This window comes from Tachypleus tridentatus, chromosome 6, assembly GCF_004210375.1.
Source record: "Tachypleus tridentatus isolate NWPU-2018 chromosome 6, ASM421037v1, whole genome shotgun sequence".
In the NCBI taxonomy this organism is placed as follows: domain Eukaryota; kingdom Metazoa; phylum Arthropoda; class Merostomata; order Xiphosura; family Limulidae; genus Tachypleus; species Tachypleus tridentatus.
In genome coordinates, this window is record NC_134830.1 from 88,213,222 (window position 1) to 88,231,134 (window position 17,913).

At 31.2% G+C, this 17,913-nt stretch overlaps 1 protein-coding gene across 12 annotated transcripts in view; it reads right to left on the minus strand.

Moving 5' to 3' along the window:
- Positions 1-17,913, minus strand: part of LOC143252978 (uncharacterized) — a 63,163-nt gene that overhangs the window by 19,370 nt on the left and 25,880 nt on the right. For 11 of the 12 annotated variants that reach the window (XR_013029279.1, XR_013029280.1, XM_076505963.1 and 8 more), the window contains 2 exons: positions 8,413-8,516; positions 2,940-3,103 (listed from right to left, as the gene is read on the minus strand). Coding sequence is in view for 10 of the 12 variants with exons in the window: in XM_076505963.1 (XP_076362078.1) it covers positions 2,940-3,103; positions 8,413-8,516 (268 nt within the window). In the remaining 2 variants the exon portion in view is untranslated. The remainder of the gene's footprint in view (positions 1-2,939; positions 3,104-8,412; positions 8,517-17,913) is intronic. The other variant, XM_076505958.1, reaches the window with a different exon arrangement.

A 17,913-nucleotide genomic window follows, 5' to 3' on the forward strand; every position in this document is an offset into this window, starting at 1 on the left:
AAGAGAAATGGACAACTTTACTCTCTTACCACAAACTATAAATGTTTAAGTTAGGGCTTAAGTTTGACCTGGTTCTATTCTGAATACTCTATAGCTTGTTAAAATATTTAACAGTATATAAGTTCTGACTTAATTATCTGGTGTTTTGCAGTATTCTCCATTATTCTGAGGCTGGTGAAAATCTGTAATAATTCTGAATATATCCAAGAGAAACTGGCCTTATATACATAAATGAAACAAAAATATTCAGAATATCCATGTCAACCTCGTGACTATGAATCTCATTCAATATATTTGTATTAAATAATTTAGTTGGACTATCACCAAGTCGTATTAGTTTTTTAAAGCATAAGCTTTTGGGTTAATTACCTAAGCCTTTTACAAGAAAGTTAGTAAACAACAGGACCTAACAGAACAATTTAAATCACAAGTCATCTTGCAAAATCAAAAACAAGAATGTGCCTGAAGTTTCTTTACAACAACAAATCTGAAGCCTAATAAGCTAAAATAAAATAATACAAAATAATGAAACATAGCAAGCCATTTTATTAATGTAGTTTAATAAAATAATGCTAGAAAGACATAATTAACAGAAAAAATAAATAAAATAATTAAGATCAACAACAATAAAAAAAATTACTTTTATAATGGCAATAGAGTCAATGGTTTGACTCCTTTAATAAAAGGTAACCAGCAAGTATCAAGGAAGAATACGTGATTTTGTTTAATGCCTGTAAGAGGACTACAATCATGGGCTGCTACTGCAGTGGTTTATTTTTCTCCTTTTGGTATTATAGGAGAGATTACAAAACATATGTATCAACAATTATCTTCTCATCATTGTTCTCCTCCCATGCTTTATGATCTTCCAAAAATTCACACGCGCAACATACCTCTATGTCCTATTGCATGCTATATAGATCCCCCTATGTACAGTGGAGAGCCATTAAGCTGCGAAATCGCTTAAGCAGCTGTAGCAAGTCTTGTGAGAGATGTGAGTGAGGATTATTGAGGCTCACTGCGAATTTAAGAAGGTGTAAAAACGTGGCTTACGAATTTAATCCTGGCTTTATAACTTCAAGAGGATATTTAAAAAGGATTTGCTTTAATTTGGGAAATAAATAAAATATATTACAATAGAAATCGACCGTTAATCTACCTTATCCGCTTTCTATGTCAGCTTTATGGAGGCTGCCATTGTTACCAAATCACACCTCTCCATATATTAAAAGTTAATCCCCAGTAAATCCATGAAAAAAAGTGATCAATAATTAAAGTATTATTTTTAATTCGATAATCCGATATAATGATCACGCAATGGCCCGGATGAGGCTCCTCGGCAGAGCTGTTAGCGACTTCGGCTTTTCAGTCACAAAGATTTAAGCCGCGGACCACTTAAGCCACAGTTAAGCAGGTTGACCCCCCAAATACCGTGGCTTAACGACGCTCCACTGTATAACTGAAAATTTTTTATCCAAGATTTTGAAACCTTTAGCTGGAAATTCCAAATACTCCTAAGAAACTTGCAACACTTTGTTGACATTATTAGGAAAAATAAGGTTAATAATTATGACATTCTTGTTAGTTTTAATATGGTATCCTTGTTCATGAGAGTTCCTATCTTTAACACTATTTAGTATTAGAGAAGATTTACTCAATAAAGAATTATGCTTTGAACCTTGCTATGTTTTTTGGAACTATCAGTACTTCAAAATGACAGATGGTACTCTGATGGGCTCTCCCTTTTCTGTGGAAACTTAAATGAAACATTTTGAAACTACAGCTACTTTATCTTTACTATGACTTCCTTGAATTTAATTTTGATGTTGATGATATTTTCATTTAGGCCCTATTTTTAGATCATTATATATTTTGGTACAAGACATAAAATTACTGCTATCTTTTCTGTGTGCAACACCCTAGCAAAGTGACCAAGTTCCAAGTGTATTATGGTGAGTGGAACTTAGTTGTTTCCTTAACTAAACACAATCCACATGCATAGAAATTTTTTTAAAATTCTACAAAGTTGCATGACATGTCTGTATATCAGAAAAGATAATTGTTTTATTTAATATTAAGCAATGAGTATGTCACCAGTAACAGAAATTAGCAGGTAGTAGAGTTCAAACGCTAAAGATTCGTGTCCTGAAGACTTTGGTGTATACATACACACACCCACACAATAAAATCACATTTATTTTGCAAGTGCTTACTTCCTTACAGTAAAGTACCGTACTTCTGTTGTTGATTCTTGAATTCCCATCAATTGATTATACCCAGTTTGGTAGCCAAAATTATGCAATATTGCTTGGCATTGCAATTTGCACTGTAAGAAGCTTCAGTGAAAGTAGTAGTTCAATCACAGACCAGACATCTTTTAAAACTTTCCACAAAACATTTTTTGTTACATATTTTGGCTTCCAAGGCAATATTTAAAAGATACAAATGCAGTCTGGCTTAGAATTATGTATTAAAATTATTTAAAATAACATTTTGATAAAAATGAAACCATATAATAAACTAATCAGAAACAATTGGTTATAAAGTAATGCATCACAATTATTAATTATAATTTCCACTGTATTCCCAATATATAAAGAATGAAATGCAAAAGTTTTTGTGTGATTATATATTAAAAAGAAAATGTTCAGAAGTTATTTGCAACCATAAAACAAGATATTACAAAACTGACTATAAAGTAAAAGGGAGCAGGTTTTTTTTTAATACAAAACACATAAATACACCAACTGTTTACTATATAAATTCACACATCTTATAAATGCCCAAAATGTAAAGAATCTTATAAGCATTCATGTACTTGTAATAGCACCTACTTAATATTACAAACTAGCAGATGTGCAACCAAGGATAGAAAAGTTTATGATTTCTTGTACAACTCTCTGTCTTATGAATATGAAGTATGGTAAAAATGAACTAACTTTTTAAAAAATCAAAACCTGTTATAAATTCAGCCGAAGAAGATGCTCCCTGACTCTGTACTTTTTGGTTTTCAATTGTTTGTATTTCTCTATCATTCTGCTTAATTATATTTTCAGTTTCAATGCATGCTGCCTCCACATCTCTTCTCACTTTAGGTAAACAGCTTTAAGATATAAAAAATACATGCTAAGACTTATAAAAATGGACACAGGAAAACCTTATCTAAAATACTCTTTAAACTAAAACTCAAACTGTATATATAATTTGAGGTGAATAACAAAACAATCAGTAAAATATAAGGAGACATGTAAGCAATAGTTTGATGTTAACGAGAACCACAAAAGTTAACATTTTCCTGAAATGAAAATGTATTTCCAACATACACTTACCTCCTCTCACTCACCCAAAGCTATTTCAATCTTGGTATGCCCAAAAGCATTGCTAAAAACCTTTTCACTAATAACACTCTACTCTGTTACACCATTTTAATTTCAGAGCATTTCAGAACATGCATATCGTGTGACTATCTTCCTCCAATCATACTGTGCCACCCATAATAGTGCAGGTATCTTCTACTATTCTAGCACCAATCCTTACTTTTGAAAATTGGCAGTTACAAACAAAAACATTGGTATATCAGTGGAAGAGTGAGAAGAGGTAGATACCTATCCTCTTCTCCAAAGGTAGATGAAGTAGATCAGCTAAAGACTTTAAGTAACAAGTTTGGTGCAATGAAATATTATGCAACTGGAGACCTTCCACAAATAATACAGAATATGCTAGTCATATGAGAACCCAGCCAGAAAGGACAACAGAGGTATTCCATGGAATAAATAGGTAGGAATGAGAGCCACAAAATGAGATTGTACAAGATAACAATACAGAGAATGCACAGGATGGAGAAGTGTAGGTACAGGTGAGAAACAGATGGTAAGAAAATGGAAAAAAAGCAGCAGCTGTCTTAAGAAAGAAAGTCTAATATGAATAAAGAATAAGAGGAATGGTAAGGAATACAGAAAACATTAATGACATACACATCAGGGCAAAGATAACCACATGCCAGAAGAAGGAAATGTGTGTTAAGAGAAAGATGGTATAAAAATCATATAGCACTGTGGTCAAAGGGAGAACCAGACAAGGCAAGAAGAACAATACTGAGATCCCAATCTGAAAGAATAAAAGGACATGGAGAATGAACAGATGAAAGGAGTGGAAAAGGAAAGAAATAATTGGGTTGGCAAAAATTTTACAAAATTGGACACACCAAACATGCTACCCTTTCAGCTATGGGAGCATTATAATGTGACAGTCGATCCCATTATTCATTGGTAAAATGAGTAGTCCAAGAGTTGGCAGTGGGTGGTGATGACTAACTGCCTTCCCTCTAGTCTTACACTGCTAAATTAGGGACAGCTAGTGCTAATGGCCTTTGTGTAGCTTTGCACGAAATTCAAAACAAACCAAATAAAATTGGAAGAAACAGAATTTGCTTGACAAAGAAGCCCAATGACTAAAAAATTGTGGACACAGAGAAACCCTGATCAAACGACCAAGTAAGTAACATGGACAAAGTGATAGGAAGGACAAAAGTAAAAGCAAAAGGACCACATTTTTGGTATACTGACAATGAAAAAAGATGAATGGTATGGGTAAGAAAAGATGCTACACAATGAGCAAGTCCTCGAGCTGAGGCAATATTCCAGACAAACTCCATACAAGAAGGTGGAGTGCGGTGACACCTGGATGAAATGTGACTGATTGCAAAAGTCAGAGAAGTGACCTGGACTGAGGTAAGAGCAGGAGCTACTGCTCCAGTAAGGACTACAGGAGAGGGGACCCTGTCTGAACTGAATAATACAGAGAAACTAGCAAAATATAACAAGGAGTGAACTAGATGATGGGAATAACCCTGGAGATTAGTCCGAGAGAAGAGTAGGTATCTAAATGAATGCCCCTCCAATCCTTACTGAATGTATCCACCCATAGAACTGAAGGGTGTGGAAGGAGACCAAAAGAAAGGTAAGTTTATATTTTCCTAAACTGAAAATTTATTTTCAATAATACTTACTTCCACTGACACATAGCTATTCCTTGGCCTTCCCTTTGTCCATCTAAACATTGGTCTTACTTGATCCAGTCTTTAATACCCCACTTAAATGTTCTTGGTGATTCTTGGCCTTTTGACACACTACACTTGTGTCAATGAGCCCTCTATCCTGGTACTGTATAGAAGCACCTCACTATGATGATGTAAATACTTTTTCAAGAGTTACAATATCACAGTCACTAAAACCAATTATTAGTGGGGAGGAAAGGTGGAAGAGTGTCAGCAGAGGTTAGTATTACTGGAAATACATTTTTAATTCATGAAAATTTTAACTTCCAAAACATAATTACCATCCACTGACACACAGATGGAATCCTATTAAGAAGGTGGAAGAGCAGGTGAGGGCATTGTCCGTACTGATAGGATCTGCTTAGAAAAGGGGTGTACCAAGATAAAAATGGTGCATAAGTAATTATCATTATTGATAGCTAAGGTTTCATAACTCATGATTGGAATTAAAGGGATTTAGTCCCTATATTCCATGTTAGTGGCTAAGGCTGTTGGACTGCAATGTTGTAGATATATATACTTTTGATTGGATCTCAACTTGTAGCCATAGGGTTATGCGTTCCGAGCCACTGGAATCATGATGAAAAAGTTAGCAAACTTTCTCCTCCACCTGAAGAAGTTCTAAAGGTAACATCCCAAGCTCAGAATGATGGGATCATGCATGCCTTTCTCAATCAAGGAACAGCACTCATACAGTCTAGAATTATAAACATTCATCCTCACTCACCGAGTTGGCAAGGAGCACTTCACTTGTCTCCAGAATTATGGAGAGGGCATAGGATACAGTATTCAACCAAAGACATAGAACAGGACCTCTATGCATTTGGAATTATGAGAAGATAGTGGACCTCCTTCCATGAACAATATACCAAATATACATTGATAAAAAGACAGGCCATGTATGCCTCAACCAGAGAGCACAGCATCAAATCTGAACTGGTATCAGAAGTTGGATCCTGTGGAGGTTGATGTTTATCCTATGGACATCTAGGGAAAAAACATCCAGTGACCAAGGAAGGAGGGTCCCCAACTTTGCCTCTTCTCCAAGTGTGGAGGAAAATACACTCGAACACTCTGGAGGAAAAACCTCTGTCTACCATTCCAGGATTATAAGAAGGAATAAGTATTTTTGTCCTCCTCTTGTCTCTCTATTTCACACAGTCTCCTACCTCTATTTTCATTGGATTTTACTCTGTGATAAGTGTTGCCCATACAGATATACTTTTATCAGTCCAATTCCACACTAACAACCAATTTAACTATACTTTCCTGGGTGTGGTAAGTATTCCATATCAAGGAAAATCTGGGGGATAGTGCATGTTGAGGAATCCTGAGGAAAAGTGCTCTGGAAACAATGCAATAGCAAATCCATGATGACGAGAAAGCCCACTTGTAGAGAAAATTATACAGAAAAAGATATAACAATGAGACAAATTTGATGAGATGTGACTCGGATGTTTTCTCACTTGTAAAGAAAATTAAGAATAAGCAGCATGAATATTTGCAAATTCACTTTGTTGAAGTAACTGGGAATAAATATTGAAAAACTGAAGAATCTCAACAAATACAGAGTTGAATACCATCACCCTGAAAGAAGTTGGTGTGATCCACATAATACCTGGAGTCGAATGACAAGACATAACGATGATCAGTGACTGATCAGTCATAGAGGTGAGAAATAGCTGGGAAAAAATTAATTAAAAGGATTTATCTATCCTGTCACTTGATAAAGCAGAAAACCTCCCAGCATGAACAAGTAATATGATGTGAAGAAGAAAAACTAAGCATTCCCCCCACCCCAACCTTTCTGCCATTAAGGAAGAAGTAGACTCAAAGGTAACCAAGGAAAGCCCTGCAATTTTACAAACTTGAGTAACTAACAGGGGGGGGGGGGGAAAGCAAGAGGTGACAAGCTCACTTAGTAAAGAAAAGCACAGATAGAGCTTGGTAAGTATTGTCAGCCAACCTTGTTGGGTACTAGGGACATTACTATTCTCAATTTTAGCAAGAACCTTGTCACTCTAAAATTAGAATTAGTAATTCAAATTAAAATTGCAAAAAAAATTTTCCTAAAATAAAACTAAAATTTGAAAGAAAAAAACTAGACATTTAAACGGGTGAAGTACCAAAATGTAACCATAAAGAAAAAGCATGACATAAAGCAAAGTAAATACACATCTATACATTATAATGCTAACTGAGAAAGTGAAGATCATTCTAGAATAAAAGAGGGAGATACATAAAGTTAGTAAAGGTGGTAGAATGTAATTGGTGGAGGATAAAAATATGATGTGTGTTTTGAAATGGCACGAAAATAAAAGGGTATAATAAAATGTTGATCTATTAAATTTTTTTTAGCAATGCTTAGAAGGCAAATCAAGGTGAAGTTAATTTTGGGTGAGAGAAGGTAGTACTATTTCAGAAACATTTATACACATACATGTATCAAGAATCATTTAAAACTTCTTACGTTTTCCATAAAACTAATTATTAATTAGAATTTCAGTTATTTATTAATACACTTCTGCAATAATATAATTTACAGTAAATAAAAGTAAGCATAACAAAAGAAATGAGCTTTGGTATTTTGTACCAAAACTGAAAAAACCAAAAAAAATAATTCTGTAACTTGGAAAACATATTTCAAGGAGCTTGATTCATACAAACTACAAAAACTATACCTACTGGACTTAAGAGTAGGGCAATTAGTATAATTTGCTAATTGCTTAATATCCTCTGACTCGTCAATTAATTATCATCACGAGATAGCTAAAGAAAACAAACCAAAACAATGCTCCATAATACTAAAAATTGAGTTTCAATATCTGCAGAGGGCAAGAGAATGGTTAAACCATTGTATAACTCTGTGCTTAGCAATATATATATATATACAAAATGGTAACATTCAGATTACTTAGATAGTTTCAATAACTGAAAACAGTAATAATAAAAAAAAATCCTAATTTTGATTACTCGATAATTTTTCAATCAAGTGATTAAGCTTAAAAATCTTGAATTAATCAAAGATAATAAAGAAAAATAATGACAATATTTTGATAAATAGATATTTGGAATAATTGGAATAATAAAAAAAACACAAACTTCAATTAGTTTAATTAGTTTCACGACAGACAACCAATTTAATTGTATCTCTGGTTAATCAATTATTTTATGTACCACAAATTCATTATTCATAGGTAACTGCTTCTACTGATTTTCAAATTAACCCCCCACCTCTAATACTTAAGTATTTTTCATCATTATAAATTTATATTCAGTATGTAACAGCCCAGCAATCAAAGCTTGTATTATCATCACAAACAACATACAATTACTTTTATGGTTATAGAACATACCATTCAGCTGTAACTTCTTTTGCAGCAACTATCTTGTTTTTTCTCCAGTTATTGTTGTTTTTCTCAGTATTAGCTTTACTGTCATCAGAGATTGATGTGTTCACCTTCATCAGTTTTCACACAAAATAAGTTAACAATAAAATTTACTTCTTACATACATTCACAGAAAAGAAGCACACCAACAAACACGATATATTTGTTTTCATAAATGAAAAATTTCTAAAAATATTATTTAAATTGCAATGAACTTAAATACATTAATCACAAATTTATAATCAATTACTCAGAACATACTATGATAATTAATTATTGAACTATAAAAAAGTAGATGGACCTAACATTTACAAGCAATTCATATGACAGAAATTATTTTGAGGAAAAGTTCATATGGAAAGACAACTTACACAATGCTGAAATACGAAAATTGTATGTGAAACAACAGGAATATTGTTAAATAAGTAGGTGTATGCCTAACTGACATGAATATTAATACCGATAAACTGTTACTGAGTACTAAGTATTAAAACAAAATGTATGCAAATAACATTTGCTTCATAAATAACAAACACACTCCAGAAAAATTCATATAACATACATTTAACCAGGTATATAGTAAAGAATCAAGATTTTTTCACACCACTATTTAGAAAAATGTAGTAATATAAAGTGTCATGAAAGAGATTTCTCCATACAGAGTTCTCACATTCTTTTAAAGAATCTAACTGCAATCTCATATATGCTTGCTTTTAATATACAGTAAAACCTGTCTAAGCCAGAAACTGCATAGAGTGGAAACCTGTCCAAGCTGGAAATATCAAAAGTTTGCAGCATTATCTTAAGATTTCTCTTATAAAAGGCCCTCTATATGGTGGAACCTACATAATGAGGATGGAAAACTATTTTTTACCTACCTCTACTATCAACAAGTAGGATTAGAACTTGAGTAAGACAGAAAAAATGTTTTTGATTAAATATTAATTTCTTATTTAATTAATAATTTGTTTACATATTAATAAATTCTTGGACATTTTGTTACAGTAAGTATTGGTTAAATATATTTTGTTCTTTTTCCTGCCGTCATTATTTTTGCAGTTTAATTAGATTCATAATTTGTAGAAATATATTTGTTTTAAGTGCAAAATTCTACTCTTTAAATAATTCTCATAAAAAAATAAATTCCTATCTTCCCAAATTTTAAAATTTACTTTATATCCTCCTTTAAAAAAAGCTACTAAATACCCTAATTTTTTTAAAATTGTTATGATGATTCTAATAAAATCCAAACTGTGACAGAGAAGACTGATGCAGATGATTCTGTGAATGCAGAAAGTTTTGTGAACATTGACAAGAATGTTTTAAAAGAAACTGATGACATTTATTTAAAATCTATAATAGAATCACAAGATGGTAACAGTGTGAGAGATTCAAAAGATGAACAAAATGGAAAAAATAGTGAGGAAATAGAATTTCTACTTCATCGCAGTGTTAAGTTACATTACTGCTATCATATTGTATGCAAAAAAAAAGGGGTAAAATGAATTTATGAAAAAGCCGTAGCATTGGCGTTCTCTTTTTGCCACAGGAGAAAGCCCATTAAAAAAATGAAACAGTTGAAATTGGACTTTTGTCAAATAAATTTAAGATTTTGTGTACTAGTGTACATTTTGAATATCTATTTTTGTTCTTATTCTAACAAATATAGCATAAACAGTATAACTTTATTCATAAACATCTTACTTCCCTTGAGTCAAGCAAGTCCAATGTTCTGCTTAAAAATTACATATAATTAAGGAAATGCATATTTACTATATCTAAATTGGAAATTTTACTCAGTCCCATGTGATTCTGCCTTTGACAGGTTTTACTGTATTACTCTGTCTCTCAGCTAAAATAATACTTACCTCTGTAACTGATAAAGTTTGATCCTTATATTTTTGAAGATTTTCAATGATGCGTAAAATCATAGTATGAAAAAAAGAACTGTTTTGTGTGTGCTCTTCTAAAGTAAGTAGTACGTAATAAGCAAAAAAACAGCCTAAGTAAATAAATTTTGAAAGTGATAAGCTAATATTTTGCTAGAAATCATGTGCACTAGAACTATCAATACTTCAATAAGTTGGCAATAAAGTTCATATTTTAGTTTATTATAATTTCTTTTACCTACAAAGATGATCAAAATAAGTTTTCTACCCATGTTGGTCTTCCAACAATTTTACCTCTTTTCAAGCTAGGCAAGTGTATTCAGTGAGAAAGATGATACACACTACATCTATACTAGACTATGACAGACAGAAGCAGGCCATATCACCTTTATATGAAGTTTTTAATTTAAAAAAACACAAGCTAAAGAAAACTGTCAGTTTGAACTTTGATAATTATCTGCCCAATAAGTTAATGAAATTTCACTGCAATATTCCCACAATAATGTTATTTTCTATTTAATAAAAATCAAGAAGCATATACTATAATACAACAAAACATGTTAACATTACAAAAAATACAACTTCTCTAGTAGACATTTATACCTAAAGCAAAATGGACAAACTATATGATCTGATGTTGCATTTTCAGTGTACAATATCAAGTTGTTTGAAAAATAATGGCAGATTTAAAATTTTAACTGTAATAAGAAATAAAAAATTCAAAAGCAACTTTATAAATCAAAATAGGAACCTAGTGAATCTATACACATTTGCCTATGAGAAACAAGATTATTTATGCAATGACGATAAAGCTCTGAAGTCCTAGAACTCAAAAATTCTTTAAAGCCATTCTCTGCTGTTACTCAGTTGTTAAATCTTTTGTCCTGTAAAAAGTTATCTAAATGTTTGAAAAAGTGGTATTTGATGGGAGACAGATTTTGGGAGGAAGGAGGATGAGGCAATGTTTTGTAGCTCATTTCATCGAGCTTCTGCAGTGTCACTGGAGCAATGTGTGGCTGAGCATTACCATGAAGCAAGATTGGTCCTCTTTGATCGACTAATGTTGGCATTTTTTCAAGCAATTTTCTATGAATTTCTTCCAATTCTTGACAGTAAACTTTCAGAGTGATATTCTAGCCCTGCTTGAGCGAGCTGTAATGGATAATACTGGCCACATAACACCATGCTACGACCATAATCTTCTGTTGGTGCAACTTTGGCTTTGGGAAGTGTTTAAGAGCCTCACCATGGTTAAGCCATTATGCAGATCTCTTTTTGTTGTCATAAAGGATACACTTTTCATCGCAAGTGACAATTCAAACAAGAAATGGGTCATTTTTGTTGCAAAAAAATCAGCACAGAGCACAGTTCAAAATGGCAGTTTTTCTAATTTTAACTGAGTTCATGTGGAAACCCATTTGTAAAACTTTTTCACTTTTCCAATTTGCTTGAGATGGCCCAAAATTGTGAAAATGCTGACACCAAATCCTTGTGTCATTTCTCGAACAGTTTGGCAATGGTTTCTTTCAACTCAGTTTGTCGTTTCCAACACCAGAAAGACATTCTCTGCCCTCATCTTCAAGACTCATGTCTCCATTATGACATTTTTGGAGCTAATGCAATACTGTATGTCCAGAAGTGGTTCCTTTGCCTCATACCTGGTTAATATTGTGAGTTGTTTGTGATGTGTGATGTACTATGACCAAGTTTGAATTCATGCAAAAAATAAAAAAAAGATGCACAACTTTTTTTCCATCAATAATTGTAAAGGTCTGAAATACTAGAAATAAAGTTATAGAAAGAATAAAAGCAATATTAAATAGAAGGAAACTTTAGTTTTTCAATGGTATATATATGAAGTCATAAAAAAGAAAAAAAAAGGTTTCTTATCCCTAATGAATGACTAAAATTTTAACATAAAAATCAGGCATTATTTTTCAAACAATCTAATAATACTATATACTATATTATTTTAAACTGTTTCAAAAACAGTAATTTTTTTGCAAATTAGCATTTATTCATAATTCATAAAAAGGACATTTATTTTAACTGTCAGACAATTTAGTAGATACAAAACAGACCAGTAATGTACTGCAACTTAATTCAAACACTGATTTCATACACATACAGTTACATGTATAAATCAGAGACCACACAGTCATCACAATGTATTTTAAATTCAAATTTACTGATAGTTCCTTTTTAGTAAAGTATTTCAGAACTCCATTTTTTTTAGGGCAACACAAAGGCATATAATTCGTGATGACAAGAAACCTACTTGAAGTAAAAATGTATTCTCAAAATGCCATACCAGCCATCTTGAGAATACAAATGCAAATTAAACCAATTTAGAACATATTTCTCTTACACTTTGTGTGGCCACCCTTTGCTGAAATCACTGTATTTCTCTTTTGATTTCATGTTTTCTCTATTATGACAGTTTCACACACATCCAACAACAATACTGAGGTCTTCATTCTTCCTTTCTATTTAGATAATGTTTTACTGTATTTTTTATATCACTGGATAGTTATCATGCTGGAAAATGAATGTTGTTCTACTAAATGATATCCATAAGGAGCAACATGGTGAATGAGTTTTTGTTTCTACTGGGATGAACCTAAACTCTATCAAATACAGTAGTGATTACAAACTTCAGTTATGTTTAAACAGTTTCATACTTGGCTGCGCCTCTACAAGATGCACAATTTTTTTTTTTTAAATACCCTATCACTCCTGTGAAAAACACTGATTATATATATATACATACATACAGTAGTTTAGAAAATCTCAACTATTGATTCATAAGACCAAAGTACTCTTTCTCAACATATGCCAATTTTTGTTTTGGCAAACTTAAATTATTCTGTTTGTTGCCTTTCCACAATAGAAATTTTCTTGTTGCAGTCTACTCTTTCAACCATTCGTGATGTAATTTTTATCACACTGTAGAAAGCTCAATTTTAACACCAGTGGTTTCTTGATGGTTTGCAGCAAGATATCTGCTAGATTTGTCCTTGAGTGAAGTAAGCCTACAATGCTTAAGTAGTCTTTCAAGACCTGCTCTTGTTATCAGTGCTATCAGTTTCATTGTATCTTTTAAGTATTTTCTGAGTTCCAATTCTTGTATTTTCTACTGACTCTAGTCCTCATTAAGTAAAGCTATTATGCCATATCTTACTTTCTCTGAAGCCATCCATCTCAGAGCCATACTTTGTACTTGAAAGCAGTCACATTATTGTGACAGAATCCAGAAAATTTTATCCAATTTTGACAAAAGCAAATAACTCTAATGATCAAGGAAAATTGTTTTAATACCTAAAAAATAGAAGATTAATAAATATGTGGAATGTTATTTCATGTTGGATGTCAGTGTAACAGTAACAGTATTTTAAGATGTAAAGGCTATGTACTCCAGATTTCAAAAACATAACTATTGTCAGTTCTGCCATTCTTACATCTTATTTTTGAAAATTAATTTAAACCAAAGATACAATTTAGAAGGTATTCAAATAAATAAGGCATTATTATTACATTTCATCAGGAACACCTTTTGCACAGGAAACTGAATCATGGTTTATGTTTTGCACAGTAGTATATACATCGACACAAGTGTAACAAGATGAAAGTAAAATAAAAAAGGGCTTCAGATTCAGTGCTACATTGAATGTGACATACACTTTAGAAAATATAGGTACTTTTTTTTAAAGGGCTAAACTGTCATTTTTTTTGTTATACTAATAAGTATGCAAATGCTTTGACATTTATGCATATTAGGTAAAAATTTAATATTAATACGCTTGAAATAAAATCAGCAAATATGCTATTTGGAAAATATTTTCTCAGTATTAATTACTACTACACAATTCACATGCAACATAAAGAATGTGATTGTACAAATGAAATGTTTTTTTGCAAACAGAAATTCATTAACAAATACTGGAAAAAACAGATTTCTTAGTTGGCATAAAGATGTGACTGAAAATTGATCAAAGGATGACTAAATATAAATACACCAAAGATATTACATAATATATGCCAAAGCAAGTCTATTTTAATACATGAAAGATCGATACCACCTATCTGTATTTACAAATATTTACAAACATGACAAGATGCTAAAATTGATGATCAGTTATCATTTTGTGCTAAGGAAGTACTTCTTAAACTCTTGAAATCAATACTTGTTAAAAGAAACATTATTCTTAATAACTGTAAATGTTAAACATGAAAGATTGAGATAATGATTTCTGGTACTCTCCTTCAAATGTTTTAACTTTTATTATCAATAACAAAAATGATGCAAGGAAGTTTACAATGAGCTAAAACTTTCTAAATTATTGATATTGGGTTCAATTATCATTACTTACAAAGAACAATACAGCAATTTGATCACGTCATTACAGATAAACTTTATATAAAAAAAAACTTTCACAATGATTCATGTATGAATGATGAACCAAAAATTAGGTGAACTTTGTAGCAGCATAAATTTCCACAATACTGCACATGATACTGATTTAATTCAATAAACATATAAGCAGTAAACAAAACATTCTGATAGGATACAGCACTGATCACATGGTATAGTACTATTGTACCAATATACCTATAGTACAGTACATATGTGCATTACATATCTACACGTACTCTTTCTATGAAGATAGCGTATCTGTTTACTATATCCAGGTAAACATACATAGCCTTTAAAATAAACTTTCTGGTTACTACAAGAGTAAAAAGAATACATTGTACAGTTAGTAAAAAAAACAAACCTTTATTATACAGTGTATTGTAGTTTAAAAAAGTTTCAATTATCTAACCCCTCCCATTCTAATGATTGGTAAGATTAATTAAGTGACTATATCATCACTCTTGTGTTCTACATGTAATTTTATAGAGAAATAGAATAAAATAAGGCCTTTAATGTGTACACTGCATAAGAGGCAAGCATTCTTCCAAATAAGTTTAACAGATATGGGGATGATTTTGAAAATTCAGTAGGAAATATTTGGGTCATGAGAAATGAGAAAAAGACATAAAATGCAAAGAAAACTAAATGAATAAAAATAATGGAAAACAATAAACTGTATACTGACTGTTTGGCTTTGTTACTGAAGATAGGTTGCTACAGAGCTATTGTCAACTGGTAAGACAGTGAAAAATTAAAAAAATGATTTTAGGAGCATAATTATGGCTACAGAAAAAAATCTGAATTTTTTATGAATATTTACCTCTGCATTGGACTGATCTAAATAATATTCTTTGTCAATGGATAAATTAAAAAAAAAATAATTCTGTTTTTGGTTTTTACTGAGAGGTCAGTCTTGGTCATTTCAATAAGAAGGTTAGGTACATATAAATGAATTCACAATGGATGTAGTTAAGAGAAATAAATAAGACTTTTTGTAAAACAAATATACTACTAACACTGACTCAATGAACACACACAATTAAGCAGTTGAACATAACAGTGCAGTAATAATATATACTTCTCAGCAACAAAACCTGTACCAAACTGAAAGGTTAAAACATTAACTGAGATTGTGATATACAATAATGAATAAATTTCTTTTTATTTGAAGAGCATTTCAAACAACTGCTATTCATAAGAATACTAAGTATATATTTTGTATATATTAAAGTACATCTATGGTAAATGAATAAAAATGTTTTTGAAATTTATTTGCAAAAATGGCTCGTTTGGGTTGAGAAAATATTTTACATAGAAGGTCGAAACGTTGTTCGCTCTTCTATGTAAAATATTTTCTCAACCCAAACGAGTTGTTTTTGCATATAAATTTCTCAACAAATTTTCGACATCACTGAAAAATGTTTTTGCTATATTTAAAACTAAATTTTGATGAGCATACAGTCCACAGATGTATGGATGATAATTTATAGAGGAACCATAGAAAGATTTGTAAAATTTTGGTTACTAGATTTTTTGCCACTTAAACAAGGCCTATAAAATAGCTTAAATTACTATACACTTTCCAATATATGAGACATTCCTTTACAAGTAGACACTTCTCCATACAATAATGGACAGAACAAAACTTGTAATTCCTAAACAAAATATCTTAATATTGAAAATATGTCCATTGTAAAGTATACACGAGTACACTATCTTAACATTACACTATTTAACACACCAACTGTTAGTATTAGGTTTACAATTAAAGAAAACCCAACAGGTAAAATGGTTATATCCAAACGATTACTTGTCCTAGGGAAACTATAAAAGTAGTATCTAAAGTAGTTCAGACATGATACTAGGCATTTTATCAGCACAATAAGCTTATCCTTAAATGAACCTAGTATAAACTAAGTGTTCTGAACAGTTTTTATTCACCAATACATTGTCTTGCTCACTGAAATGCATTTTATGCAAATCAACAATCTTGTATTGTTGAAAAAACAAAAGAAATACAACAAATAAAATCAATACTAGTGTTGTTTTCAATAAATCTAGTTAAATCTGGCTTCTCCAGAATAAGTAATTTTGAGGATATAAAGATTTTAAATATGAGATTCATCTCAATCATCCTTAATATTAATATACTATACTCTATTTTAAGCTTAATACTAATTCATACTTAAAACTGTAAGAAACATGGTGAAGAAACTGCTTATAAATGACTATTATGTACTTCATGGAATCATATGGTCTGACAATGGTTAGAACATTAACCCTATCAAAATGAATCTTCCTATGGTCATGGGTCAAAATACAAGTTATTGCATCTATTGACTTGCATTCAAAATTTTATTGAACTACTGTTTGAATAATGTATGTCAATAGATTTGGTATCAAACTGTAGATTATAAGTTTTAGTATCATACATTAGTTAATTACTTAATTTAAAAGTAAATATTGATAGAAAAATCCTGAATATCAATTTTTATGTATCATGTGGTATGTTGAATGCAATTTGGTTCAAATTAGATGTTTCTGATGTCTAAATATAAAGTCTACAGTTTCTGACAAATTACTGATAAACACAAACCAGAATGTAAGAACCTCCTATCTTTCTATTTTCTGAAATATTAATATATTTATTGAATCAACCAAGGTGGCCCTGCCTACCTCTTCTATTTTTTAAATACATGCTTATGTACATCTACTTTGGATAATAATGTGTGTATAACAAACTGAAAGCTAAGAATTTCCTACTAGTGGTTTTCTCAGCCTCTGCAAAGTATTGGCATGGGAAATTCTTTCTTTTTGTGCTAGATTCCAACTGGTAAGGTAAAACATTTGTAAGCTCAAATAAATCATACTTTTGTAAGAACCAAATACATTTTACTTACTACTGGAATTGTGTGGTATTGATATAGTAATTTATGATTTTTGTTGTTGTTCTGAAATGCATATATAAAACTAAAAATAAATTATTTTGTTTTACATCTTCCATGTGTCACATTTGATAACGGTCAGCAAAAAAGTACCACATTTCTAAGTATAAGAGAACTGTTTTCTACATTTCTTTATTTACTGTTCTATGTTTTGAAAAATAATAGAAATTTAAGATATTATTTGTAAATAGTAATAATCAATATACATATATAATGTATA